This window comes from Megascapheus bottae, chromosome 10 (assembly GCF_031878675.1).
Source record: "Megascapheus bottae isolate mThoBot1 chromosome 10, mThoBot2.hap1, whole genome shotgun sequence".
Lineage (NCBI taxonomy): Eukaryota > Metazoa > Chordata > Mammalia > Rodentia > Geomyidae > Megascapheus > Megascapheus bottae.
This window is the reverse complement of record NC_143518.1, coordinates 34,607,917-34,633,188: the sequence shown is the minus strand read 5'-3', so window position 1 is coordinate 34,633,188 and position 25,272 is coordinate 34,607,917. Positions and strand designations below refer to the sequence as shown.

Here is a 25,272-nt window from a genome sequence, read left to right as displayed (position 1 = left end):
TGGGCCGTGGCGCTCCAGGCGGGAGCCGCGGGCGGGCCGGGCTCCGTGGCTTCTTGGAGCATGAACGGAAGTCGCTCGGAGTCGGCTCTCTGGGGAATCTGATGACAGAGGCCGCATTCGGGACGGAACGATCTGTGTCCCTCCTTCCGCTCGTCTCCACGCACACACAAGCGCGTGGCACATCGGTCCGGAGAACACGAGAGACCAGAGAACATTCGCCGGAGGTTGGAAACGGCGGGCTTCTCCGCCCTCCCGCAGTAAAGATGGCGGCGCCCTGAGGGTAAGCGGCCCGCAACACCACTTCCGCCTTTCTTGTCTGCCCTGGACAAAGATGGCGGACGAGGCCACCCGGCGGGTCGTGTCAGAAATCCCGGTGCTGAAGACGAACGCCGGACCACGAGATCGGGAGCTGTGGGTGCAGCGACTCAAGGAGGAATACCAGTCCCTGATCCGGGTCAGTTGTGCGCCCGCGGTGCACCGCGGAGCGACGGGAGCGGCGGGGAGCCGGCCGGTGTCCTCGGGAATGGGCTCCGGGCGGAAGCCGCTTCCGGTTCTGAAATTAACCCGCGGGGAAAGACCTGACTCGTTGGTGGGGCCGGGGGCTTGTGGAGGGGTGTTGGGGGGCGGGGAGGCGGGGGCAGGTGGAGGTGTGACCGGCGCCCCACCTTGCAGGCAGAACCAGCAGTATTTAGGGTTACCTCCCCCCGGAAGGTGACGTGTCTTCGGGACTCCGGGTGCTGGCTGTAGTGGTTAAAAGTACGCCTCAAGGTCCTGAATGTTAGCGCATCTCTGCCCCCCACTAAACCCTCCACGAGAGAGCTGCATGTCAGGGCTCTAATTTTAGTTATTTGTTTGTTTGTTTATTTTTGCTAGTCCTGGGCTTGAGCTCAGGGCCTGAGCACTGTCCTTGGACTTTCTCAAGGCTAGAGCTCTACCACTTGAGCCTCAGCACTACTCCCGGCTTTTTCCTATGTATGTGGTATCGAGGAATCGAACTCGGGTCTTCGTGCATGCTAGGCAGGCACTCTACCACTAGGCCTAACTCCCGAGGGCTCTAATTTTTTAAGAGGTTAGTTATAGAGAGTGGAGCTCGCAGTTAAGAAACGAGCCATTTTTCGCCCAAGCCCAGAGTTCAAGCCCCACGAACAACAAAACAACAGTAAAAACAGCTGTTTCCTTGACCAATTGGAAAAAGAAGAAAATTTATCTTTGTAGTGGGCGTTTATATGTCTCTCCTAGAACCTGAAGAGGGATACAAGGCCAAAGAAGATGGCTTCTACCTAAAGAAACATCATTATACCCTGTTTTAGTGGAAGGAGTGAATAGGTAGGGTGTTTGGAGAGCATGAAGAGATACCTAGACTAGCTTTTGTTTGGGCAGGAAGGCTTCATAGTAGTTACACTTAAGACTGGAGGGTAAATATAAGTTAGCCTGCTATAGGATACTCAAGGGACCAAACGCCATGAGCAAAGGCATGTAACTAGCAACAATGCAGTGTGTTGTGTATAAAGAAATGAGTACAAAATTGCTAAAGCATTAAGTGTGCGACAAGGAGTGGTCAATTAGGCTGGGGGGGGGGGGAAAGTTTGAGCACCTGAATATTATTTTAAAGCTTTGAGATACCTTTAAAGGATTTTAAGCTGAGGAATGGTTAAGATTTTGGGTTTAAATCATTCACAGTAGCACTACAGATAAAAATATAATCAACAGGGATAAAAGCTTGAAAGTAGACAAGTGCAAGATGATAATCTAAACTAGGCAGTTGTAATGAGGACAGAGAGGAGAATTACAGAGGGTAAAAGCAGCAACACATCATGAAGAATTTGTAAAGTGGGAGTATGAAAGATTATTGTCAAGCTTTTGGTTTAAATGGCATAACCACCTGAGACTGAATATACAAAATGACAAAAAGGTCTGAAGAAATAGTGTAAATTCCAGGCAGAAGTGCTGTGCTTTAGCTATCTGTTAAATGCTCGTTTAACAGTTACAAACAAATAGTTTGAACTTACAGATAAATACTCCAGCATTAGCTGGGTGCTGGTAGCTCGTGCCTGTAATCCTAACTGCTCAGGGAGCTGAAAACTGAAGATCAAGGTTCAAAGTCTCTTAGAATTTCCTGCCTGCGTTGGCTTTGAACCACCATCCTCAGTGCTCAGCTTCCTCTGTAGGTAGGATTACAGACATGAAAAACCAGGAGACTCTTTATCTCCAACTAACCACTAGAAAACCAGAAGTGGCACTGTGGTTCAAAGTGGTAGAGCACTAGCCTTAAGCAGAAGAGCTCAGGGACAGCACCCAAGCCCAGAATTCAAACCCCATCACTAACAAAAATGAAAAACAAAAAGAAAAGGTAATTGTAGTTTTCTTTCAAAGGGAATGGGCATTGCTGGCCTTGATTCCCTTTTCAAATAGCTCATGTTTTGTTTTTAGTATGTGGAAAACAACAAGAATGCAGACAATGATTGGTTTAGACTGGAGTCCAACAAGGAAGGGACCAGGTAGGCAGACCCTCCTGGGAGTTGTGAGGTGGGAGGCTTACCTTGGTTCATCAATTTGGAATCTCACAGCCCATGACCAAAGCTGCCATGCATTGTGTTATTACATCTACTTTCATAGCTCCAGTGCTACCTCATAACTGTCAGTTTGGAGGCCTAAACCAAGATAATATTTAAGTATGAAGAAAATGGGGTAACGAGTAAGATTTGGTTTTTCTTATAGGTGGTTTGGAAAATGCTGGTATATCCATGACCTCCTCAAATATGAGTTTGACATCGAGTTTGACGTGAGTGTGATGGAATGGGAAATATGAAGGTTAGTAGAAGGTGATAAACTAGGTGATTGTTAACCAGCTAACATTTCTTGATGAGTCCAAAGAAATCTTTAAAAATGGGAGGGGCAAGCTGAGGTTTAAAGCCAGCAAAAGTTATACTTACTAATCTCTGATGCAGAATGCTTAGGGAGTTTGCTAAACATTTTAGTTCACCAAAGAAATGTGTTTGATTAGATTAGTTCCTTTTTATTCTGATGTCCTGTTTTATGAAGGCTTTGTAATTCCTCTAGATTCCTATCACATATCCCACTACTGCTCCAGAAATCGCAGTACCTGAACTGGATGGAAAAACAGCAAAGATGTACAGGTAGGACTGAGCATGAGAAAGAACCAAAAAACCTCAGGGAATAACTCAAGAAGCAGAAATGCTGGCCTCCTTCTATCAAGCCTGAACATAGCACTTGGCTAACTTTCTTCCTAATTTTTTTTTTCAGTCATGGGGTTTGAACTCAGGGCCTGGGCACTGAATCTGAGCTCTTTCATTCATGGCTAGTGCTCTACCACTTTGTTTTTTTTTTTTTTTTTTTTGCCAGTCCTGGGCTTGAGCTCAGGGCCTGAGCACTGGCCTTGGACTTTCTCAAGGCTAGAGCTCTACCACTTGAGCCTTAGCACCACTTCCGGCTTTTTTTCTATGTATGTGGCACCGAGGAATCGAACCCGGGTCTTCATGCATGCTAGGCAAGCACTTTAACCACTAGGCCAAACTCCCGGCCCCTGCTCTACCACTTTGACTCTCAGTGCCACTTCCAATTTTCTGGAGGTTAACAGGAGATAAAAGTCTCAGACTCTCCTGCCTGGGTTGGCTCTGAACCAGGTCCTCAGATCTGAGCTGCTTGTGTAGTTAGGATTACAGGCATGAGCCACCATCACTGGGACTCTTCTTAATTTTAATCCCTACTAATCTTCTTGTACTTTTAAAAGGCTATTGAGCATTATGGTAGACTTTGCATGTCAGCCTCTTTTTGTCCTTCTCACAGGGGTGGCAAAATATGCCTGACTGATCACTTCAAACCTTTGTGGGCCAGGAATGTGCCCAAGTTTGGACTAGCTCATCTCATGGCCCTTGGGGTAAGTTTTGTATATTTGCTGTATGAGGTGTAGAGGGAGGGTCCGAGTTCTGAGAAGTACAAGGAAAGTAAGCTAAGATTAAACAAGGAATAACAGTGTTGTTCCTTGAATATGTTCTCCCAGAATCTCCCCAGGAAGGAGTTTCTGATGGAACAAGAGGCATTGATGGGGTGGTAATAGGCTCTCCCTTGTATTGCAGCTGGGTCCATGGCTGGCAGTGGAAATCCCTGATCTGATTCAGAAGGGCGTGATCCAGCACAAAGAGAAATGCAACCAGTGAAGGATCAAGTCACTGAGGCAGGACAAAAGGACCTTTATTCTTGGGCTATGGTCCTGTTTTCTTGTGCATCAATCGTATTTGACTGCTCTTCCCCCCCCACCCCCCACCCCTCCATTCTGGTAGTTACTAAGAAGCTGCAGCAGACATTGCTGTGGCTAAAACCCAACAAGTGTTGCTACTGAGTTTCTAAGTTAGGCTGCACAGAGTGGGGAAAGAAGAGTCCTGAAACACCAAGAGGCGGTTTATATCCCGTCCCTCAAGGAAATCTCAGTCTTGGAGACCTAGGTGTAACTGACAATGATTACATAGCCTTTTTGGTTTCTGGAGACAACCCATCAATAAAAGCTGCTTCCTGTCGTGGCCTGTGGTTCTCATTGGTGGCTGTTAACTTGGTGAGCAGGCTAGAGCCACATGGACTGCATTGGTTGGGAGGAAGAGAACAAAGATGGATGCCCTGGTCAGGGACTGGGCAATGAAAGAAAATCTGACTGCTCTCTCTGCTGCTGTTGCCACCTGTCTTCCTCCTTTAGTAGTGAGCCATGCCCTACTGTTTGAGCCTGTTGGGAGCCTGAACAATAGTTTGGCAGGTGAAGCATTTCCTACCCTCCTTTTCCTATCCTCCCTTTCCTCTGCTCTCCACGACCGGATCCGCAGGCAGGGTCCTGCCCCTTGTCGCACTGGCATCCCAACCCGCTGTCAAGGATCGATGTTGCAAAACTCTCAGCCATTCTTCGGTGTGCCGGGACGAGTGACAGAAGCCCAGCCTCAAGGGTTTGCTTTGGAGCCTCGGTTTAAAGGCCACCCTGGGCAGGGCTGGGAACTAGCGGTTCTAAAGTTGGCTGCGTTTCCATGGTGTCGGCCGCGGAGCCGTGGGGGCGGGCTCACGCAAGCGCCGAGGAGGAGGGTGGGAGGATTCGGAGCGTGGGTGCGCAGGCGCTCTGACAGACGGTGAAGCCGGTGGCCAGTGGCCGGCGGGACCAACAAAGATGGCGGCGGCCCTTGCGGCGGGAGCGATCTGGGCAACAGCTGCGGCTAAAGCTGCAGCCGGGCCGACGGGGGGGCTGCACGGGGGCAGGAGGGGGTGGCCCTGAGCCGGGAGCCTGGCCTCCCCCGCCGCCTCACCGGGGGACAGGTACGGGCCAGGGTGCCAGGGCGGGGTGGGGTGGCTGAGCCGAGGGGGCACTGCTCGCAGACCCCCGTGGGCTTCTTCGTAAAAGCCAAGGCTCGCGGGCCCGGCGGGGCCAGGGAGAACTGGACTGGAAGGGACGCATTCCCACACCGCCGGGAAGAAGCTGCAGGACCCCGTAGCCAATCAGCGGCCTTGGCCTTTCTGCCCTCGAGGGGGGCGGATCCGGGTAAAGCCTTGCTGTGGTGGGAAAGGTGCGGAGATTAGGGGTCGAGACATTATTCGTCCTCTATTCCTGGCTGTTGCCCCCCCCCCAACCCCAACACCATGCGGGAGATCGGAGGTGGGGGAGGGAACGGATTGCAATTACCCATTAGTCCCCTTTATTTGCAGCCCACAGGGCCAGTGCTTTGAGGTTGAAATACTGTCTTTGGGGTTATTATCCTTGGATCTGCACTTCTGTGTGACCACAAGTCCTGGGCACATCCCACTTGACAAGCCAGCCCTTGTTAGAAGTTTATATATATATATATATATTACAAAGACAGCTGAGATTGGGGCTATCACTGGCTTTTCAGCAATGCTGTGTTCTACAGGAGGGAAGGGGGGGGAGTTAGAAAGGGTCAAAGTCATTAAGCTTTTATCGCTCATTTATTCAAGAAAAACTAAGTATTTTCTTTTTGGTAAACATGCTAGATACTGGAGATACAATAACTGATTTTGATAGACATGTTCCCTTCAAAAGCTAGTATGGGTTTTAGGGTTTTACCTCTATCCAGAGCCCAAATGCTGACCCTCTCTTTTCTCAGTTCCAGCTTGCAGTGTCCACAATGCCCCAGGCCTCTGAGCACCGCCTGGGCAGAACCCGAGAGCCACCCATCAACGTTCAGCCCCGAGTGGGATCCAAGCTACCCTTTGCTCCCAGGGCTCGCAGCAAGGAGCGCCGCAGCCCAGCTTCTGGGCCAAACCCCATGTTACGACCTCTGCCTCCCCGGCCAGGTCCCCCTGATGAACGGCTCAAGAAACTGGAGCTTGGACGGGGAAGGACCTCATGCCCTCGTCCCAGAGGGCCCCTTCGGGCAGATCATGGGGTTCCCCTGCCTGGCTCACCACCCCCAACAGTGGCTCTGCCTCTCCCATCCCGGACCAACTTAGCCCGTTCAAAGTCTGTGAGCAGTGGGGACCTGCGACCGGTGGGGATTGCTTTGGGAGGGCACCGTGGCACTGGAGAGCTTGGAACTGCACTGAGTCGACTAGCACTCCGACCTGAACCACCCACTTTGAGACGTAGCACTTCTCTTCGTCGTCTTGGAGGCTTTCCTGGACCCCCTACCCTGCTCAGCATACGGACAGAGCCCCCTCCTTCTCATGGCTCCTTCCACATGATATCTGCCCGGCCCTCTGAGCCTTTCTACTCCGATGACAAGATGGTGAGGGCTTGCCAACACACATGGCTTTTCATCTTCATGTACCTCCATGCCCCCAGTTTTCTTGATATCATAATGGCTTTTCTGTCCTTTTTTAACTCCTCATTACACCAAAGGGCTGTCTTGTCCTTACTTTGGGGGCCTTCTTAGCCTTTTTCCTGGGTTGTCTGTGGGTCCCCATCAGGGTGTGCCATTTCAGCCCCTCAGGGATTAACCTAACTATTTAGAATTCTTTGGGTCTCCCAGGCTCTTCCTTTCCCTTACTGTACCTTCTCTCCTAGGACCCTACCTAGGCCTAATTAATCTCTGGAGCTGGAGAGGGGAGGGCTCAGAACCTCTGCACTAATGTGGTTGCCCATTTCCTGAGCTAAGTGAGCTAGGCTGGTCGCAGTTACAGCCAGCAGGAGAGGGTGTAGGAAAGGGCCACGGGGGCCGGAGGAGGCTTTGGGGGCAGCAAGGTGGGAGTGGGAAGTAACTGGGCAACCATGCCAGTGCTTGGGGAGTTGCCCCAGGAGCTGCAACGCCGGCTAGCTGGGCAGAGGAATAAGTGGGGGATAGGTGTGACAGCCATGGCTGAGTCGGTGGTACACTCAGCTGTGATGGGCTTACTGCTCATGACCAGTGAGGTAGGAAGACCAGGGAGAGGACAAGGGTAGAGTTTGGGCAGGTCTGGGGTTAGGGAGGTAGTGGGCAGCATGCTACTGTAACGTGCCAGGTAAGATATAGGGGAATCTCCTGACTGTACTCTAACCTTCCAGGCTCATCACACATTGCTTCTGGGCTCTGGTCATGTTGGTCTCCGAAATCTAGGAAACACAGTAAGCCACGTACCTGACCTTCCTCTCTAAAAGGGATAGGAAACGGTGCAGGGAGTGGGGGGAAATTGTATATTTGGGGAAGGCATGTGAAAGAAGAGGCTCCCTGGCACTTGTCCGAGAGACAACTGCCATGTCTCCACTGCTTACCAGTGCTTCCTGAATGCCGTGCTACAGTGCTTGAGCAGCACTCGGCCTCTTCGAGACTTTTGTCTGAGAAGAGACTACCGGCAAGAGGTTCCTGGAGGAGGCCGAGCCCAAGAGCTTACTGAAGGTGGGGTGACAATGCTTGCTCTCCTTCTTGCCTATCTGTCCCCCAACCGCTTGCAGGTGCATCTGCCTGTGCGCATGCCCCCAGACCCTTCCATCTGACAAAGACATTTTCCTAGTGTCTCCTTTTCTAGAGGTTGTTTACCACTGAGCTTCCTCTTCTTGCTTTACAGACGTTAACCTTTGTTTCCCTTCCCCACTCCCACCCCAATAGCTTTTGCGGATGTGATTGGTGCTCTCTGGCACCCTGACTCCTGTGAAGCTGTGAATCCTACTCGATTCCGAGCGGTCTTCCAGAAATATGTTCCCTCCTTCTCTGGATACAGGTGGGAGAGCTGGAGCATGTAAAATTTCTCTCTTGCTATAGCTTGGGGTAGGGCCAAGCAGGAGCTCTGGGAGCATTGTTCTGAGCCTGGAGATGTTTTCTACGTAGGAGGTAGGGACCCATAACTGAGCAGAGGACAGTGTTGGTGCACTAGGAGAGAGACAGTTGTCTATATTATCTGTCTGGCTATAGCCAGCAGGATGCCCAAGAATTCCTGAAGCTCCTCATGGAGCGGCTGCATCTTGAAATCAACCGACGAGGCCGCCGGGCTCCACCCATTCTGACCAATGGTCCAGCTCCTTCTCCACCTCGCCGAGGAGGGGCTCTGCTAGAAGAACCTGACTTAAGGTAAAGTTGCTCCCTATCCTTTTTTTCCCAGTCATCCTTCAACAGTGGAGATGTAGGGTCTATGGAAATTAGCATAGAAACTGGTTTGAGAAACAGTATAGAAGCCGAAGAAAGCAAGGAGGAGGAGGAGGAGGGAAGCTGGGGTGTACAGATGGAGGCAGAAGATAGTGCTGAGGATTTTATCAAATCAAAGGAGAGGGATAATTAATGTGCAGTAAAGTACATAAAAAAGGCTTGAAGCCAAGTGGAGAAACAGTATGTTCTTCCCTGTGTACATTCCTTATTCTCTCACTTTGAATTTTCCTAGAAGGTTCCCTGAAGCATTACTTCTTTGACTTAAGAAATTTAGGGAAGGGGTTTGGTAGTTTAACAAAGTAGAAGAGCATTTGGCCTGGCAAGTGCAAAGCCCTATACTCAGACCTCATCTTTGCAAAACAAAACAAAACAAAAAAACCAGGTGTTGGGCATGAGTGGGTTATAGGTGCTGATCTTTTCAGTGGCATTGGGGGTGCTCAGTTCTATGTTTCATGAGTGCTCCTCACTTCCCTTGATCTGTGGTAGTGACGATGACCGAGCCAACCTAATGTGGAAGTGTTACCTGGAACGAGAAGACAGCAAGATTGTGGGTATGGAATGGGCAAAGCAATTGGGGAAAGTGTGTGTGTGTGTGTGTGTGTGTGTGTGTGTGTGTGTGTGTGTGTAGGTGTCGGTTTTGAGAGATAAAAAATGATGCTGTCAAGGAGAATGGGAAAAAGAATGGATAATGATTGTGAAATGGTGTGAAGAGTTTGGTAAGAGTTTTGTTGGGAAAGGAGGGTCAAGCAAAGGGATGAAAAGAGACAGGATTCCAAAAAAGCATCTCTGGTATACAATAATGACTTTTCCTTCTATCCTTTGCTTCTGTCTAGACTTGTTTGTGGGCCAGTTGAAAAGCTGTCTCAAGTGCCAGGCCTGTGGGTATCGCTCCACGACCTTCGAGGTTTTTTGTGACCTGTCCCTGCCCATCCCCAAGGTGGGATTCTAGAGGATTCTGGGATGGAAGGAACATAGGCTATATAGACAAACCATACCAACCCCCAGAGTGTGACAGGGGATCCTATGGGTTTCCTGAGCAGAACTGAAGTCTGGGTTGATTAAAAAAGTTGGAGGGGCCAGGAGTTTGGCCTAGTGGTAGTGCTTGCCTAGCATGCACGAAGATCCAGGTTCAAGTCCTCAGTACCACATGTATAGAAGAAGCTAGAAATGGTGCTGTGGCTCAAGAGCTCTAGCCTTGAGAAAACCTAAGGAAAGCATTCAGGCCCTGAGTTAAGCCCTGGAACTGGAAACAAAAAAAAAAAAAAAAAAAAAAAAGAGTTGGAATTTCAAAATATGCTGACCCTTACTTACTTTTTCCCCCTTAGAAAGGATTTGCTGGGGGAAAAGTGTCTCTGAGGGATTGTTTCAGTCTTTTCACCAAGGAAGAAGAGCTAGAATCGGAGAATGCCCCAGTACGTGAAGGTTCTTAAGGAATATTATAAGGGTGGGAGACCTGGGGGGACCCCTATATTAAAAAAAGGGTATGCATGTTTTCTCAGTATGGGGAACAGTTATATGTCTGGGTTTGTGCTGGGGACTTTATACTACTTGGTATTTATTTAGGTATGTGACCGATGTCGGCAGAAAACTCGAAGCACCAAAAAGTTGACCTTACAAAGATTCCCCAGAATCCTTGTGCTCCATATCCTAATCTTCAAATTCTTATTTCTCTGAAGATATCTCCCATACATTCCTTCTTCACCTTCATTGAGCTTTCTTTAGGAAAAGGCAGCCACCCCATCTTTCCCTACCATCTCCTCGTGTGTGTTGGGGGAAGGGAAGAGATAATATTTATAGAGATGCTCTACCTCTTAAGTGCTCCTTAACCAGGGATTAGATCTGAATCGATTTTCCACTTCCCGAGGCTCCATCAAGAAAAGTTCGGTAGGTGTAGACTTCCCACTGCAGCGACTGAGCCTAGGGGACTTTGCCAGTGACAAAGCCGGTGAGTCTGGTGGGTAAGGGACTCATGAAAGGAAGGGGGCACAGCTCTGATTGTGGCAGTTGATCATCTCTAACCCCACAGGAAGCCCTGTATACCAACTGTATGCCCTGTGCAACCACTCGGGCAGCGTCCATTATGGCCACTACACAGCCCTGTGCCGGTGCCAGACTGGTTGGCATGTCTACAATGATTCTCGGTGAGAACAGCCTCCCAGGCAACTGTCCCACTCACTTCACCGCAGCACTGACTCCTTCCTCTTTTATGGAGTGCAGAGTATCCAGTAAAGGAGAGGTGGTGGTCTCTCCTGATGGCTTCCTCTGAAGTTGTATTCTGGGGAGGGGGGGGGGCGCGAGGGAGAGAAAGGAATCTACAGAGATGACCACAATCTCTTTCCTGTCTCTTCCTAGTGTCTCCCCTGTCAGTGAAAATCAGGTGGCATCCAGTGAGGGCTACGTGCTGTTCTACCAACTGATGCAGGAGCCACCACGGTGCCTGTGACAGCCCCTTTAAGCCCTGGCACCTGTGAAACCCTCTCAACACCCTTAAGCCCCAAGGCTCCCCATTTACCTCAGAGACGTCTATTTTTGTGTCTTTTTAATCGGGGAAGGGGAGGAGGTGGTTGTAGCTCTCATTATTTTTTTTATTAAAAAGTATCCTACCTGGAGGCTCCCTTGTCTCCCAACCCCATGTACAGAGCTCACCAAGCCCATGCCGTGTACAGACCCCAGCCCCTCTGCAAACTCACTTTTTTTTGTGAATAAATTTGTTAAGAAAAAGTGATGTCATTTGTATTTGTGCTTAGGAATTGCAGAACAGACCTGGGTCTAGTGGAGTCCTTTCTAGGTCCCTGTTCCATCTCTGAGCCAGGCGGAATTGCTCTCCGATTCTGTGGGGGTGGGGAGTGGTGCCGACACTTAAGATGTCCAAACAGTGGATTTAATATTGTGGGAGAACGAAGGCTAACTATGAGAGTTGTGAAGCTGCGGGGACTCAAACTATGGAGTGGAGGCACTGGTGTGTCGAGGTGGGGGCCGCCCCTCGAGGGCGCGACACCCGAGAAACCCTGTTGACAAACACAGGGTAGGTTGCCGGGTGTCCCTAGCTCCCGTAGGCCCAGTCTGTTGCTAACACCAAGGAGCTGTTTATGGAGCAGCCTCCCAGCGGACTGGCCTCCAGTGTCCCCATCTGCTCTCCCCACAGCCAAAGCTCCCAGGGCCCTTCCTCCAGGGCGCTCACCTAGCTGGGCCTGGGAAACCTGAGCTGGGGAACGCGGACTCCCGGATTCAGACTTAACATTCAGGCAACTGGGAAGGCGGTGATGGCCACAGCGGTTAACTCCAGCTCGGTACCCAACCGGTTAATCTGCTTTCCAGACTTACCCGGCGCCGCCGCACGGCGGCTCCGCCCCGCAGGGTCACGGCCCGTGCAGCGTTTTCATTGGTGAATGTGATCCGGGACCTTCCAGGACCCGCCAATCCAGAAGCAGGAAGGCCCGGCTCCAGCACGTGCCACCGGAATCGGGTGGTGGACGGCGAGTCGGAGAGACCCAAAGGGCTGGGGGCGGGGTGGGGGTGGCGGGCCAGACGTGCTCCTTACCCTCCCTCCCGAGGTGCTCCGCGGCCGGGGAAACCCAGCTCCTCCGAATTCTAGCTTTCTAGCTCGCCTGCTGCCTCCAGATCCTGGCCAAGGCAGATAGCGTGGGCGGGGCCCTTATCTGCAAACTTTGGAACCAGGTCTCTACTTTTCTCTCATTTTCTCTTTGCCACAGCTCGTGGTGGGTGCTGGCCCCTGGGTGAAGAACACAGGAATCCACCAGCACTTCACTCGCTCTGCCTTAGTTTCCCCTAATTAAGTGAGTAGCGGAGGGTGGAGGGCAGATGGAACGCAGAACTTCCGAAGCTCAGGATACTGTGTGATCTGTTGGTTCCTATCCTGCTCTTTCTCCAGGCTTCCCAATGGTCCGGACGGTGGTGGTGCTTGGTGGAGGCATCACTGGCCTGGCTGCCAGTTATCACCTGAGTCAAGTCCCCTGCCCCCCTAAGGTGAGTACCCTACCCGTACCAAAGGTAGTAGCATCCTTTAGTACTCTTCCATTTCCAGCAAAAGCTCGGTGGATTCTAGTCCGAGGAACTTGACCGTGCAGTATCTCCCCTTTGTCACCAGGTAATTCTGGTGGAGGGCAGCAAGCGTTTAGGAGGCTGGATCCGCTCAATCCGAGGGCCTGATGGTGCAATCTTTGAACTTGGGCCTCGGGGAATTAGGCCTGCAGGAGTCCTGGGCGCCCGGACCCTGCTCCTGGTGAGTGACTTGTGGAGTTGGTAGGGAAGGTTTGCAGAAAGGACTTCCACGAAATGGGGTATATATTCGAGGGAAGGAAATATGTGGTTCAGATCTTTCCTTAGTTTCTCCTCTTCCCGAGGATGTGTGGAGAGCAGGTTTCTGAGCTTGGCTTAGACTCGGAAGTGCTGCCTGTCCGGGGAGACCATCCAGCGGCCCAGAACAGGTTCCTGTATGTTGATGGCGCCCTACACCCTCTACCCACTGGTCTCAGGTAACAGGACCTTCCCATTGCAATGCATTTACATTACCCCCATTGCTAAATCCTTTCTATTTCTTTATCTCTTGTGTCAGTCAGCCTTCCCAGCAAAAGGGGGCCAAGTGAGTGAAGATGACCCACTGGAGAGTTGGGAAGGTAATTTTCTCTTCATTATGCCTTCCTCCATGCAGGGGGCTACTCCGCCCTTCACCCCCCTTCTCCAAACCTCTGTTTTGGGCTGGGCTGAGGGATTTGATGAAGCCCAGGAGCAAAGAACCTGATGAGACTGTGCACAATTTTGCCCAGCGCCGCCTTGGACCTGAGGTGACACTACTAAGAGGCCAAAAACCTCTCTCCTTAAATCAGCTGCAGATCCCCTTCCTCAAACTTAACCCCACGGGTTCTTTTGTAGTATTCCAGGAGCCCTCTTCAACTATTCATATCACAAGAATCTCCAGAAATTAGTGTTGAGAGTTACAAGCAAATAATTTCACTTCTTTCTTACTCTTCTATTAAGAGTAGGAAGACCAGCCAGGCGTCGGTGGCTCAATCCTAGCTACTCAAGAGGCTGAGATCTGAGAATCAAGGTTCAAAGCTAGCCCGAGCACAAAAGGACCTGAGACTCTTATCTCCAATTAACCTATAGAAAACAGGAAGTGGGGCTTGGCTCAAGGGTAGGGTGGTAGCCTTGAGCTGAAGAGCTCTGGGACATACCCAGGCCCAGGGGTAGGGTGGTAGCTTTGAGCTGAAGAGCTCAAGGACAGTGCCCAGGCTGAGTTCAAGCCCCATGACCCACCAAAAAAAAAAATAGTAAGACTTGGGTCTGGGAAATGTGGCTTAGTGGTAGTGTGCTTTCCTAGTATGCATGAAGTCCTAGATTCGATTCCTCAGTACCACATAAACAGAAAAAGCCAGAAGTGGTGCTTGTAGCTCAAGGAATAGAGTGCTAGCTCTGAGCAAAAGAAGCTAAGGGACAGTGCCTAGGTCCTGAGTTCAAGCCCCAGCCAGGACTGGACAAAAAAAAAAAAGTGTAGTAAGACCCTCCCCCCAACTTAAGCCCTCCCTACCATTCCCTACCAACTAGGGGGCAATGGTAATTGGTATAGTTTATTCCTTGACCTCTCTCAGTCCCAATCTCACCCTTAAGGTGGCATCTCTAGCCATGGACAGTCTATGCCGCGGAGTGTTTGCAGGCAACAGCCGTGAGCTCAGCATCAGGTCCTGCTTTCCTAGTCTTTTCCAAGCTGAGCAAACCCATCGTTCCATAATACTGGGGCTGCTGCTAGGGGCAGGTAAGGAGAGTATTTTTTTAAAGATATTAAGGTCTGCTAGATTAAGGTGCTGGGCTGGTGGAGCTGAAGTAGGAGGAGTGGCATTATCTTGCTTGATGTTATTAACTTTGTTTCTTCCTCTGCAGGTCAGACCCCACAGCCAGATTCAGCACTTGTTCGGCAGGCCCGGGCTGAACGCTGGAGTCAGTGGTCACTCCGCGGAGGGATGGAGATGTTACCTCAAGCTCTTGACACCCATCTGACTGGTAAAGGGGTCCGTGTTCTCAAAGGCCAGCCAGTCAGTGGGCTCAGCCTCCAGGCAGAAGGGCGCTGGAAGGTAGGAGAACACTCTGGAGGGTAATGAACCTTTCACTTTTCCCATCTAAATGGCTTACTCAGGCCAGGGCTGATAGCACTCGTTCCTCATTTGTTTTCGAAGTTATTAAGGGGTATGAACCTGAAGACAGTAGTAGTACTTGTGTGGCTCAAAAACAGGGAAAGAACCAACCTGACTGAACATTCCAAACTACTCACTAGAGGAATGGTTTTTGTGTAGATGACAGTCATTCTCTTCAACCTTATCAACATTCTGCTTTTCCTATCACTTAGGTATCTAGGAAACTGAGAGGAAGCAAGTCTCACTTTATTCATAAAGTTCTCATTATTACTGCTTTTCTCAAATATCCCCATTCTCTCAGGTGTATCTAGGGAACAGCAGTCTGGAGGCTGACCACATTATTAGCGCCATTCCAGCTTCAGGTAATGGGTTATCCCATCACCTCCTCAGTCACTAAGAAGCAGTAGCTTCTTGTGGCCAACAGGACCACATCTGCCCCTGAAGTAGTCATCCCTGTATAATACCCAAGCCGACAAAACTATAGGAATGTGTCTTGAATGAATCCTGTCTGATTTCCAGTGCTCAGCAAGCTGCTTCCTGCTGAGGCTGCACCACTAGCTCATGTCCTGAGTACCATCACTGCTGTATCGGTAGCCGTAGTGAATCTGCAATACCAAGGAGCACATCTACCTGTCCAGGTATGACATTGAGGGGAATGGGAGACAGAGGTTCAAACTGGAACCCTTCCCTTCTAACATGCAGATTTCTCTTTCCAGGGGTTTGGACATTTGGTGCCATCCTCAGAAGACTCAAGTGTCCTGGGAATTGTATATGACTCAGTTGCATTCCCAGAGCAAGATGGAAAACCCTCTGGCCTCAGAGTGACCGTGAGAAGAGGATACTTTGCTTAGCGGGATTCCCAAAGGGCTCCTCTGTGCCCCAGTGTAGATAAGACCAGACTGGTCAGTGCTATGTTCCCATCCTAGGTCATGTTGGGAGGTTCCTGGTTACAGAAACTGGAGGCTAGTGGCTGTGTCTTATCTCAGGAGCTGTTCCAACAGCAGGCACAGAAAGCAGCTGCTACACAATTAGGACTGAAGGATCCCCCAAGTCACTGTTTGGTCCATCTACACAAAGTGAGTTAAGATGAATTTCCATCAATCCCCATTGGAAAATTTAAAAGGAAGGACTTGCAATACTTATTATGTCAACTAAGGCCCAAGAAATCAGTAATTTTCTCTGCATCTTTTCTCTCCTCAGCACTGCATCCCCCAGTACACATTAGGCCACTGGCAAAAACTGGGTAAGTAGGGAATTCATTTGGGCAGAGGAAGGCTAAGTAAATCGGACCCTGACTGTAACACTCCTTTGGTCCTTTCCTTCCAGAGTCAGCCATGCAATTCCTGACTGCTCAGAAGTGGCCCCTAACTCTGGCTGGAGCCTCCTATGAGGGAGTTGCTGTCAATGACTGTATAGAGAGTGGGCGCCAGGCAGCAGTCACTGTCCTGGGCACAGAGCCCAACAGCTGATCACCAACTTCCACTCCTGAAAATAAAAGTGGCTGGAGCTTAGCTTGCTTTCACCATTCTTTCACCAATAGGCATGAGGGTAGAGATGGGATGGGAACAAGGAAAGTAAAATGTGCCTGTGATGCAGAAAGCAAAAGCAGAAGCGAGACAAAGTCCTTTATTAGAAAATATATCAAAATCCTGGCCCCCTGAGCCAGGACCAGAAGAGGGAGCTACTCCAGCACTTAGCAGAAAGTACCCAGAGAAGGGCTTCCTTTACCAGACAGCTTCCATGGAACCATAAATAGAATAAATATTCACAGAGGTCCCAGGGGAAGCCAGATCACTCTTCTTGGGAGAGAGTGATCTCTATGGAAGAGGAAGGGGCATGGGGCCCAGCCCTGCTCCTACCCCAGGGGCAAGGGACTCCCAGGAGTCATCACATAAAATCATGACATCAAGAATTCACAGTCATATAAGCTCTGGCAGGTAACCCTAGAAAGAGGGACTGCCAAGTCTAAAGGAGCCCAGCTCCAGTCCAGCAGTGAGGCGAGGCCTCTGGCCCCTAGCATAGCACTAGAGTTCAGTTCCTTCACACTTCTTTGAGAGGAGTGAGGAGCTGTAGGTGGGGAGAATATAACCCCTTTGATTCAGACCCATGATTAAGGTGGGCAAGGAAAAGTCAGTGTGAACCACGTGGGACTGTGTAGTTGGCAGTTGGCAGTGGGCCAGGCCTAGCTGGGGGCCGGCGCTGCAGCATCTCTTGACGGAAGGCTTGGGAGGAACCAGGTGGGTAACGGGGACCTGAGGGGGCCCGAGGACCCCGAGGATCAGTCCCAATGTCTGCTGTGACATTTGTATACAGAGGACCCAGCTCTCGAGCCAACAATCTGTATGTCAGTGAGTTCATTCCATCTTGTGTCCAGGAATTCTGGGTACGGACCAGGAGGTCAAATCTGAGGGTTAAAAGTTGGAAACTAAGACACAGAAAGGAATAGACGGGAATCTAGAGACATTTACAGGTAAGGGGTTTCCTGGCTAAGGATGCAGAAACATGAGAATCCAGTAACAATTCCCAGGCAGTTCTCCCTACCTGTGGGGATTTTCCTCATTGCCCTTATCTCCTCGGTGCTTCACCATCTTATAGTGTCCCACAGAGGTGGGGGGCCGAGAGATCTTCATCCCAGCCAGACGCACCCTACAGGAAAAGTGAAGAGCTCTTGGAGGATCCAGCATGGAGTAAAGATTCTGACAGGTATATAAAAAAAGCAAAGCTAGGAAAGAGGGGTAGCCTGTTTCTGTATACAGTGAACAATTACTATTGGTTAAGTACACATAGAGAAGGCAGGAGAAAATCAAACAGAAGGAACTAGATGAAGAGAATGTAAAAGCTCCATATATTCAAATTGGAAGGGCCCAGAGCCAGGCACCCTGGGGGCTTTAAACAACTGGCAGAGAGGTCGGTTTGTACTTCCTATGTTTGCCTCTCTCAGGATTTGCCCTTGTGTCTAGAAGGACAGGGAAAGAGGCCATTTTGCCAAAGGACAGGACATGATTGGAAGTTGCAGTTCCAACCTCAACACATTTTTTTGCCCATTTTTGGTGCTGAGGACCAAGCCTAGGATTTCATATATGCTAAGTACATACTCTACCACTAGGCTGAGAAGACCAGTAATTCTTACTTAGAATTAATGGCTGAGATACCCAATGTCTCTCTCCCTGCTAGCACATATTTTGTCTTATTTTTAATGGACACAAGTAATCAGGACCTTAAATCATACTACTGGAAGACAAAAGCAAGGAGTAAAGATAGCCTAGGAAGGAACAGAAAGAATATGTGCAATTGGAATTTGCTGAGTATTTCATCCCCCTCCACACCCCCTCCCCCACAATGATGAGAATCCACAATGGACACAAGAAAGGGAGACAATATGTACGCCATACAAAGACCCAAGTATCCATACCACATATAAAACTGGGTCAGCTGAGGCTGAAGGTCAGAACATTTCACAGGCTAAAAAACAAGTTGGCATTATGCCAGTGGCACAAGCCAGTTTTTTTTTTTTCCTTTTTTTTTTTTTTTTAAATGATTCTAGCTACATGGAGCAGACCCTCTATCCCCACAGGAGTGCCAGGATGCAAAGCCTACCAGAAGGCAGGATTATATAGTCTCTAGGATCCCCTCCAGCCCTGGGATCCTATGACAATATTTTCCTATAACTAACTAGGTCTAGATAAATAACCAATGACAGAATCAACAACAGCATGCAAAGCCTTACCTCGGTAGATTAAAAAAGACTAAAGGAACGGATTAAGCTCAGTACAGGACAAGCAAGCTAAAACTTAAGTGTTGGAAGGCTGTAGCCAGGGCTAGGGAGAAAAGTGGTAGCTAGAAATCTGACCTGGTAGCAATGTCGTCATCCTCACCACCCCAGCCCCAGTATTCATTGGGGAAGCCATTCATCTTCAGGTACTGATCAGGAGTGAGCGCTGAGACCCCTCCAAAGTACTGAGGGTATGGAAGGCTAGGAAGAGAAAGATCCTCGCATTGTACAAATCTTAGACACAATCCCTGCCCATAATCCCTGGGCTCTCCTTCCATCATCTCCACACTCCCCAACACCCTTCCATGCCCTCTACCTGTATCCAAACTTGTTCATGGCAACAGCTACATGGCGGGGTCCCCGGGGGTCACACACATACAGATTATGGTCATTTTCTGGCAGGAGATCTACATCATGCAAGAATAGACAGTCCCACTCTTCATCACGAAGGGCCTCCCGCACCCCAACATTCAGTAGCTTTGCCCTGTTAAATGTTCCATTTCCAGCCTAGAAGATAATGGACAAAGAGTATAGACAGCATGGATAAGTAGGAGCTGAAGTATAAATATGAAAGGGAGAATCTATGTGAAACCAAGAGAGACAAGCTATTTTGTTCATTCAGCCAGTAGATAATTTTTGTATTTCTTGTCAGCATATGCTTGACATTAAGGCACTGCTGTTCTAGCATTTCATCGTAACAACCATTAGAATAAGGGGTGTATTATCTGTTGCTTTTTGCCTTTATTTTATATTTTATTAATTTTTTTTTTGCCAGGCCTAGGGCTTGAACTCAGGGCCTGGGCACTGTCCTTGGACACTTTTTGCTCAAGGCTAGCGCTCTGCCACTTGAGCCACTGAGCCACTTCTGGCTTTTTCTGTGTATGTGGTACTAGGGAATCAAACCCAGGGCTTCTTGCATGCTAGGAGAATACACTACCATTAGGCCACGCTTCCAGCCCCTTGCTTTTATTTTAGAGGCCCTTTCCCTTTTTTGGTAATACTGGGATTTGAACTCAGCCTTCATGCTAGGCAAGTGTTCTACCACTTGAACAATGCCTCTACCCTTTTTTGCTTTAGTTATTTTTTAAGAGTCTCATATTATTTGCACAGGCCACCCTAGACCACAGTCTTATAACTCCAACAGAGCTGGGATTACAAACCTATACTACTATCCCCAGCTGATATAATGAGGGTTTTGATTAACTTTCTGCAATGCTGGCCTTAAACCTTGATCCTCCTAATCTCTGCCTCCTAGCAGATGGGATTATAGGCATGAGCCACCAAAACCTAGCTTAGAGGGTTAAATAGCTTGCTTACCCCTCTGTACAGCACCTTAGTAACAATGAAATTATATTTAAAAATACTTGTTCAAGGTCACACATGACACAAATAGGGCTAGAATTTTAGTCCTCTACCCAGTTCTGAATTTGCAGAAGCCACTAGACAAAAGAAAAATCAAGGAAAATCTGAGAGGAAAATATCCTAAACAGAATAGGGAGATGAATGTATGTATGGGAATAACAAATGTGGGAGAACAAGGCCAGGTGCTTCACTTCCCACTGTGCCCTCTTACGATGATCCTGATGTCCAATTGGTATGAGTGAAGTGGCATTTATTTGCAGTTTCCTAATAAGAAAGAGTAAGGTGCAATGGAAAGTACCTGGTGGATGACATAGATGCCATAAGCAAGCTGCTGGCGCTGCAGGAACGGGTGTAAATGGTAGAGCAGCAAACGCAGATGGTGTTCCCGGGCACGATGGGGCACAATAATGGCTGTTCTGGAGCGGGGTTCACACCCTGCAGGGCGGTACCGGCCCCCAGGTTCCACCCGGGGATTCCGCTCTACAATCTCTGCTAGTGATGGCACTGGGCTAAAGGACACCGACACAGGGCCCACTGTTGGGAAAAGGAATGTTAAGTTCAGGCAGATTGGAGGGGAAAAGAGAAAAGAATAAGCAGTAGGGCCTGGGAGCACATCTGAGTGACACTCGGCCCTGAGCTCAATTTCCTCCAGGGCTCATTCAGAAACTTCACAAACCTTAGGTTTCTCTTTATTGAGACAGCTGGAAGGGGCAGACTACTCACATGACCTACCATCTTAATTTAGGGTTCTATAACTTTCTCCCATTCCACAAGGTTTGAAGCTAAAGTTGGGAGAGGGAGAGAATAGGACTTCCAACTAGCTAATTGAGCCAGGGCACATCTACAAAGGGAATAATTCCTAGCTTGAGGCAGGAAGAGCCCATTAAAAGAGCAGGCAATGGAAGGCTGTGACTCAATCAAAAGAGCCTAAAGTCTAATTCAGAGTTCACTCTTTCTCTATCTCAGTCCAACTTCAGCATACGTCAATTGACATCCCACTCTGATTGCCCACTATACCTTGTCATTTTTTTCAGTTTCCTTTTGTACTCACCTAAAAGAGGAGACCGTTCAGGGCAGTAGGGCAGAGCTTGAGGAACTAGAGGACCCCCAGGGGCTACAGGGGCCCCAGCCAGGTGACTGAGGTTACTGTAGACATCCCGGGGGTGAGAATAATCAAATGTTGGCCCCTGATCTCTGCCAAATAGGGCACTAAGGCTTCGGAAGCCCCCTAGTGACAGGTACATCATGACAGCCAGCTGGGAGCCCACAAGTAGGGCCAGGGTACAGGGCCTCTCCAGGAGTCTCCGCAACATCTTGACTTGAGGTCTGAGGAGGGAGAGAGGAGAGTTCTGGCAGGAGGCAAGAAGAGAGCAAGCCAGCAGGGAGATTAGCAGGTCAGAAATGAAGAGGGTGCCATCACAAAGGAAAAACAAGCAGAGAACAAAGTCATAGAAATAAACACACAGGCTGGCGGTGGCTTAAACCTGTAATCCTAGCTACTCAGGAAGCTGAGATCTGAGGATCAAGGTTCAAAGCCAGCCGGGCACAAAAGGACCTGAGACTCTTATCTCCAATCAACCTCTAGAAAATGGGAAGTGGTGCTTGGCTCAAGGGTAGGGCAGTAGCCTTGAGCTGAAGAGATCAGGGACAGCCCCAGGGTAGAGTTCAAGCCCCATGAACCACAAAAGACGAAAGAAAGAAAGAAAGAAAGAAAGAAAGAAAGAAAGAAAGAAAGAAAGAAAGAAAGAAAGAAAGAAAGAAAGACAGACAGACAGACAGACACACACAGGTGTATAGTCAGTTACACAAGGAAAGGAAATACCTAGAATGTTCCAAGTCCATTTCACAAGTTTTTGATATCCCCCCAATCTTAAAGAGGGGAAGAAGACAGACTCACCTAGGTTCAAGCTGTCTTCTTCCGGACAGTGGTGGCTCCAGGGGGTTCTGGGGGTACACGGATGTGAGGCATTATCTAGAATTGGTAATGTCACAAAGGAGAGGAATGCTCCATCCAGCTCCTCACAGCAAATCTGGTACCAGCTGGAACAGAAGTGGTCAATGATAATCAGACACCGCATGCAGAAATCAAGGTTTGTATGGGTGGAGGTATGGCTCAAGTGGTATAGTACCTGTGTTCAAACCCCAGCTCAAAAGAAGAAAAAGAAGAGGAGGAGGAGGAAGAAGAAGAAGAAATAATCAAGACAAAACTAGTTTTCCATCAGGGAAAGTGTTTGGAAAGAAGAGGTGTGCAAAAGACACTAGGTTACTGGCCTTTCTCCCTGGCTACTTAATCTGCAATGAGCGACAGCATCAGGTCGGTAGGTAACCCCTAATCCCAACAGAATAGATTAGTTTGGGAATGGGGGTGTTGTTCCCCCACACACACACCCTGCACACCCTCTGAGGCAAGCCAGTCATGACAGGACCTTGGAGTGGCTTCAGGAAAAACCAGGGCGAAGTAGAAAACAGGCTCTTTCCGTTCTTCACGAGCCAGGGCGCTTGCTGGGCAGGTGCAGGGAGCGTGACCACCTGGGAGCTGCCAGCCAAGAGCCCCCACGCGAGCGGAGCGCGGCGCTGCGCCGAGCAGGGTGGGGGTGGCGTCCTTCACCTGTCTACCTTTCCAGGTTCTGAGGCGGGTGGGGAGGAGGGCGACTGCCAGAGGGAGTGGGCCGAGGCACAGACGGGCAGGGGCACCTGGCAGGCTCACCTGGAGGGGCGTGGCCTGAGATGTGCGGGAGGACGAACACGGCGTTCTTTCGGAGCACGCCCATTTCATCAAGCTCCCCTCTTCTGCGGGGCCGTGCAACATGAGCCCACCCGGCCCCCGTCCACACTTCTACGCGGGACCCCCGTCCCCACACAAGCTCTTCTCTAGCTTTTACCCCAGACTTCTCACCCTCCTGACCACCCGAACCATCCTCCGAGGCTTCTCTCCTCACGGTCCGCCGTGTACATACCTGATGGGCTTCCAGTCGTCACCGCCACCCCAACTGCTGGGAAAGGACCGCAGCAGCCATCTTGGAAGCGGGCGCCGCGGGGCGTGGCCTTTGCGTCAGGGGGCGGGGCTTTGGGGGCGGGGCCAGGGCGGGGAAGCACTGGGTCTCAGCCGGACTTGGCTTGCGGGTCCCTGCCTGAGTGCAGTGGGGTCCATGATCTCTCCTCTCAGCTTGGTAAAGACAGTAGTTCACGCCCTTCTTTTTGCACTAGGACTGAAACGGACCACCAGGTAGCCGGTGGCGTTTCTGCTGCTTCCGACGATCTCACTCACCCAGGGGTAGGCTCAATCCTTCTCCCTGAGTGTCATTAGGGCCCTCTGCAACCTAGTACCATTTTAAACCAAGATTATTTCTCGTTCAGGCTACAGGGTTGCTGACCACTGAAGCACAATTTTGTATCCCCGTGCTTAAAATGGAGACAGTTAATAAAACTAAGAAATGGTGAGTGTGGAGGGAAAGACAGTCTCTGCTTTAATGTAAGAATGTTTCTTTGGGGCCGGGCTGGGAATGCGGTTTAGAGGTAGAGTGCTTGCCTAGCATGCATAAAGCCCTGGGTTCCATTCCTCAGTACCATATAAACAGAAAAAAGCCAGAAGTGGCACTGTGGCTCAAATGGTAGAGTGCTAACCTTCAGCAAAGCGGCCCAGGGACAGTGCCTAGACCCTGAGTTCAAGCCCCAAGACTGGCTAATAAACAACAAAAAAAAAAATAATTTAAATAGAATAAATAAATGTTGGGGCCGGGAGCATGACCCAGTGGTAGCGTGCTTGTCTAGCATTCACCAAACCCTGTCTTAGATTGCCCAGAACCACATACACAGAAAAAGCTGGAAGTGGCTCTGTGGCTCAAGAGGCAGAGTGCTAGCTTTAAGCAAAAAGTGTCCAAGGACAGTGCCTAGGCCCTGAGTTCAAGCCCCAGCACTGGCAAAAAAAAAAAGTAAGTAAATAAATAAATGTGTGTTTGAAGCCAAGTGTGGGAGGCTCCTGTATGTAATCTTAGCTACTCAGGAACCTGAGATAGATCAAGGTTCAAAGCCAGTAGGGTAGGAAAATCCATGATTAAGCTCCAGTCAGTCACCAAAAAGCCAGAGGAAGAGCTGTGGCTCAAATGGTAGAGTGCCAGCCTTGAGCAAAATAACTAAGTTACAGTGCTGGGGTCCTGAACTGAAGCCTCAGCAATGGCACTCAATTTTTTTTTAATTAAAAAAGAAAGTAATTATTCATGCCAAGGAAACAAGATACTTGACGAATTACTCAGTGTCTACCTCAGAAAGTTCAATTTCTTGTGCGTGTATGAGGGAAGGAAGGGATATAAATGGTGTAGTGTGATAAATATGATAACCCAGAAATGACACCTCATTCATACGTGGAGATTCTGGGAAGGCTTTCTAGAAATAGCGATGAGCTAATGGGAAACCTGAAGGAGTTGTCTATAATAAGTTGTGTTTTATACAATTCTGTTTTAAATGAGAGTTATTTTATAATTCTTATAGATAAGTAATCTGCATACAAATTATTTCCTGTCTAGCATGGATTCAGTCACCTCCTACTTCCCAATTTGGGGGAGAAAAATAACTGTATTCTTATTAATTTTTATATCCTAATCTGTAAAAATGTGTGTTTTCTATTTTGTTTTATGTCAGTAATATTTGACAGTTCCTTCATGAGTTAAGTAAAATAAAAACATGTTCAGTTTTCATCCTAACCAAACTTTAGACAGGCTCCTCTTAGCCCTCGTTTTAACTGGGTCTTATCCTTGAGTCCTACCTTTGACCTGCTTGCATACTTTTAGCAAGAATCCTGCCAGGCCAGATAAGCAGGAACCCCTCTTCCCTTCCCCACCCCACCCCTTGACATCTGGTCACTCTTTTCCAGCCTTCAGCAAGAATCCTGTTAAGTCTGTTTATCAAGACTCCTGCTACCCTAGGTGTAATTTTTCTTTCATACTTAGACTCTGTTATCTAACCCCCACTCTCCTTTCCTGTCAGAATTTCAATTTGATAGGTTTCCTGCTCTCTCTCTTCTCTTCTCCTCCACAATAGCCCCTCTCTCTCTCTAACCTTTTTTTGAATGTGTTTGTGCGGGCTTGACCATGGGGCCTAGGTGCTGTCTCTGAGCCTTTTGCGCTAAAGGTTAGCACCACCTTGAGTCAGTTTCATTTCCAGCTTTCTGGTGGTTAACTGGAGATAAGAATTTCATGGACTTTCCTGCCTGGGCTGGCTTTGAATCATGATCCTCAGATTTCAGCCTCTGGTGTGGCCAGGATTACAGGTGTGAGGTACCGCTTGCCAGCTCTTCTTAAGCGTTTCTTACTGTTTTAATAGTTGTCTGAATAAGGTTTTTTAAGGTTTTTTTGTTGTTGTTGTTGTTTGTTTGTTTGTTTGTTTTGTTTTGTGGGCCATGGGGCTTGAACTCTGGGCCTGGGCACTG

The 25,272-nt window shown here is 49.1% G+C and overlaps 4 protein-coding genes across 5 annotated transcripts; 3 read left to right on the top strand and 1 right to left on the bottom strand.

The window, feature by feature from the left end:
- Positions 1-231: 231 nt before the first annotated feature.
- Positions 232-4,538, top strand: Ufc1 (ubiquitin-fold modifier conjugating enzyme 1). The gene is made up of 6 exons (XM_090340641.1): positions 232-454; positions 2,431-2,498; positions 2,719-2,782; positions 3,061-3,137; positions 3,808-3,898; positions 4,098-4,538. The coding sequence occupies exons 1-6, from the start codon at positions 332-334 to the stop codon at positions 4,176-4,178; spliced, it is 504 nt and encodes a 167-aa protein (XP_090196767.1). The 5' UTR covers positions 232-331; the 3' UTR covers positions 4,179-4,538.
- A 716-nt stretch (positions 4,539-5,254) lies between these two features.
- Positions 5,255-11,289, top strand: Usp21 (ubiquitin specific peptidase 21). The gene is made up of 13 exons (XM_090340643.1): positions 5,255-5,310; positions 6,114-6,734; positions 7,490-7,549; positions 7,700-7,820; positions 8,031-8,142; positions 8,334-8,489; positions 9,051-9,115; positions 9,398-9,501; positions 9,890-9,976; positions 10,128-10,199; positions 10,395-10,509; positions 10,591-10,705; positions 10,917-11,289. The coding sequence occupies exons 2-13, from the start codon at positions 6,135-6,137 to the stop codon at positions 11,005-11,007; spliced, it is 1,698 nt and encodes a 565-aa protein (XP_090196769.1). The 5' UTR covers positions 5,255-5,310; positions 6,114-6,134; the 3' UTR covers positions 11,008-11,289.
- A 788-nt stretch (positions 11,290-12,077) lies between these two features.
- On the top strand, positions 12,078-16,224 carry Ppox (protoporphyrinogen oxidase). Its single transcript, XM_090340644.1, has 13 exons — positions 12,078-12,361; positions 12,457-12,551; positions 12,673-12,807; positions 12,945-13,060; positions 13,237-13,369; positions 14,193-14,337; positions 14,463-14,653; positions 15,015-15,075; positions 15,233-15,351; positions 15,430-15,540; positions 15,640-15,789; positions 15,914-15,956; positions 16,040-16,224. Exons 2-13 carry the CDS (start codon positions 12,465-12,467, stop codon positions 16,180-16,182), a joined length of 1,434 nt encoding a protein of 477 aa, XP_090196770.1. The 5' UTR covers positions 12,078-12,361; positions 12,457-12,464; the 3' UTR covers positions 16,183-16,224.
- Positions 16,225-16,323: 99 nt separating this feature from the next.
- Positions 16,324-21,833, bottom strand: B4galt3 (beta-1,4-galactosyltransferase 3). Of its 2 annotated transcripts, none has more exons than XM_090340626.1 (7): positions 21,745-21,833; positions 20,899-21,196; positions 20,146-20,381; positions 18,802-18,992; positions 18,564-18,686; positions 17,255-17,359; positions 16,324-17,117 (listed from the first exon to the last, which is right to left on the bottom strand). In XM_090340626.1, exons 2-7 carry the CDS (start codon positions 21,158-21,160, stop codon positions 16,844-16,846), a joined length of 1,191 nt encoding a protein of 396 aa, XP_090196752.1. In that variant the 5' UTR covers positions 21,161-21,196; positions 21,745-21,833; the 3' UTR covers positions 16,324-16,843. The 2 variants fall into 2 exon arrangements, with proteins under 2 accessions (XP_090196752.1, XP_090196751.1); XM_090340625.1 differs by having other exon boundaries at positions 20,899-21,173; positions 21,745-21,831.
- Between the last annotated feature and the right edge of the window lie 3,439 nt (positions 21,834-25,272).

What these genes read in the sequence shown, in the direction of transcription:
- Ufc1 (XM_090340641.1), top strand. Translation starts at nt 332, where the DNA reads ATGGCGGACGAGGCCACCCGGCGGGTCGTGTCAGAAATCCCGGTGCTG. An exon ending in TCCAACAAGGAAGGGACCAG is followed by an intron (nt 2,499 to 2,718) that starts GTAGGCAGACCC and finishes TTTTTCTTATAG; the next exon opens with GTGGTTTGGAAAATGCTGGT. An exon ending in AGTTTGACATCGAGTTTGAC is followed by an intron (nt 2,783 to 3,060) that starts GTGAGTGTGATG and finishes TAATTCCTCTAG; the next exon opens with ATTCCTATCACATATCCCAC.
- Usp21 (XM_090340643.1), top strand. Translation starts at nt 6,135, where the DNA reads ATGCCCCAGGCCTCTGAGCACCGCCTGGGCAGAACCCGAGAGCCACCC. An exon ending in CTAGAAGAACCTGACTTAAG is followed by an intron (nt 8,490 to 9,050) that starts GTAAAGTTGCTC and finishes GATCTGTGGTAG; the next exon opens with TGACGATGACCGAGCCAACC. An exon ending in CATGTCTACAATGATTCTCG is followed by an intron (nt 10,706 to 10,916) that starts GTGAGAACAGCC and finishes GTCTCTTCCTAG; the next exon opens with TGTCTCCCCTGTCAGTGAAA.
- Ppox (XM_090340644.1), top strand. Translation starts at nt 12,465, where the DNA reads ATGGTCCGGACGGTGGTGGTGCTTGGTGGAGGCATCACTGGCCTGGCT. An exon ending in CCTCTGGCCTCAGAGTGACC is followed by an intron (nt 15,541 to 15,639) that starts GTGAGAAGAGGA and finishes TTCCCATCCTAG; the next exon opens with GTCATGTTGGGAGGTTCCTG. An exon ending in GTTTGGTCCATCTACACAAA is followed by an intron (nt 15,790 to 15,913) that starts GTGAGTTAAGAT and finishes TTCTCTCCTCAG; the next exon opens with CACTGCATCCCCCAGTACAC.
- B4galt3 (XM_090340626.1), bottom strand. Translation starts at nt 21,160, where the DNA reads ATGTTGCGGAGACTCCTGGAGAGGCCCTGTACCCTGGCCCTACTTGTG. An exon ending in ATGAACAAGTTTGGATACAG is followed by an intron (nt 18,687 to 18,801) that starts GTAGAGGGCATG and finishes TTCTCTTCCTAG; the next exon opens with CCTTCCATACCCTCAGTACT. An exon ending in AATGAGGAAAATCCCCACAG is followed by an intron (nt 17,118 to 17,254) that starts GTAGGGAGAACT and finishes TTTAACCCTCAG; the next exon opens with ATTTGACCTCCTGGTCCGTA.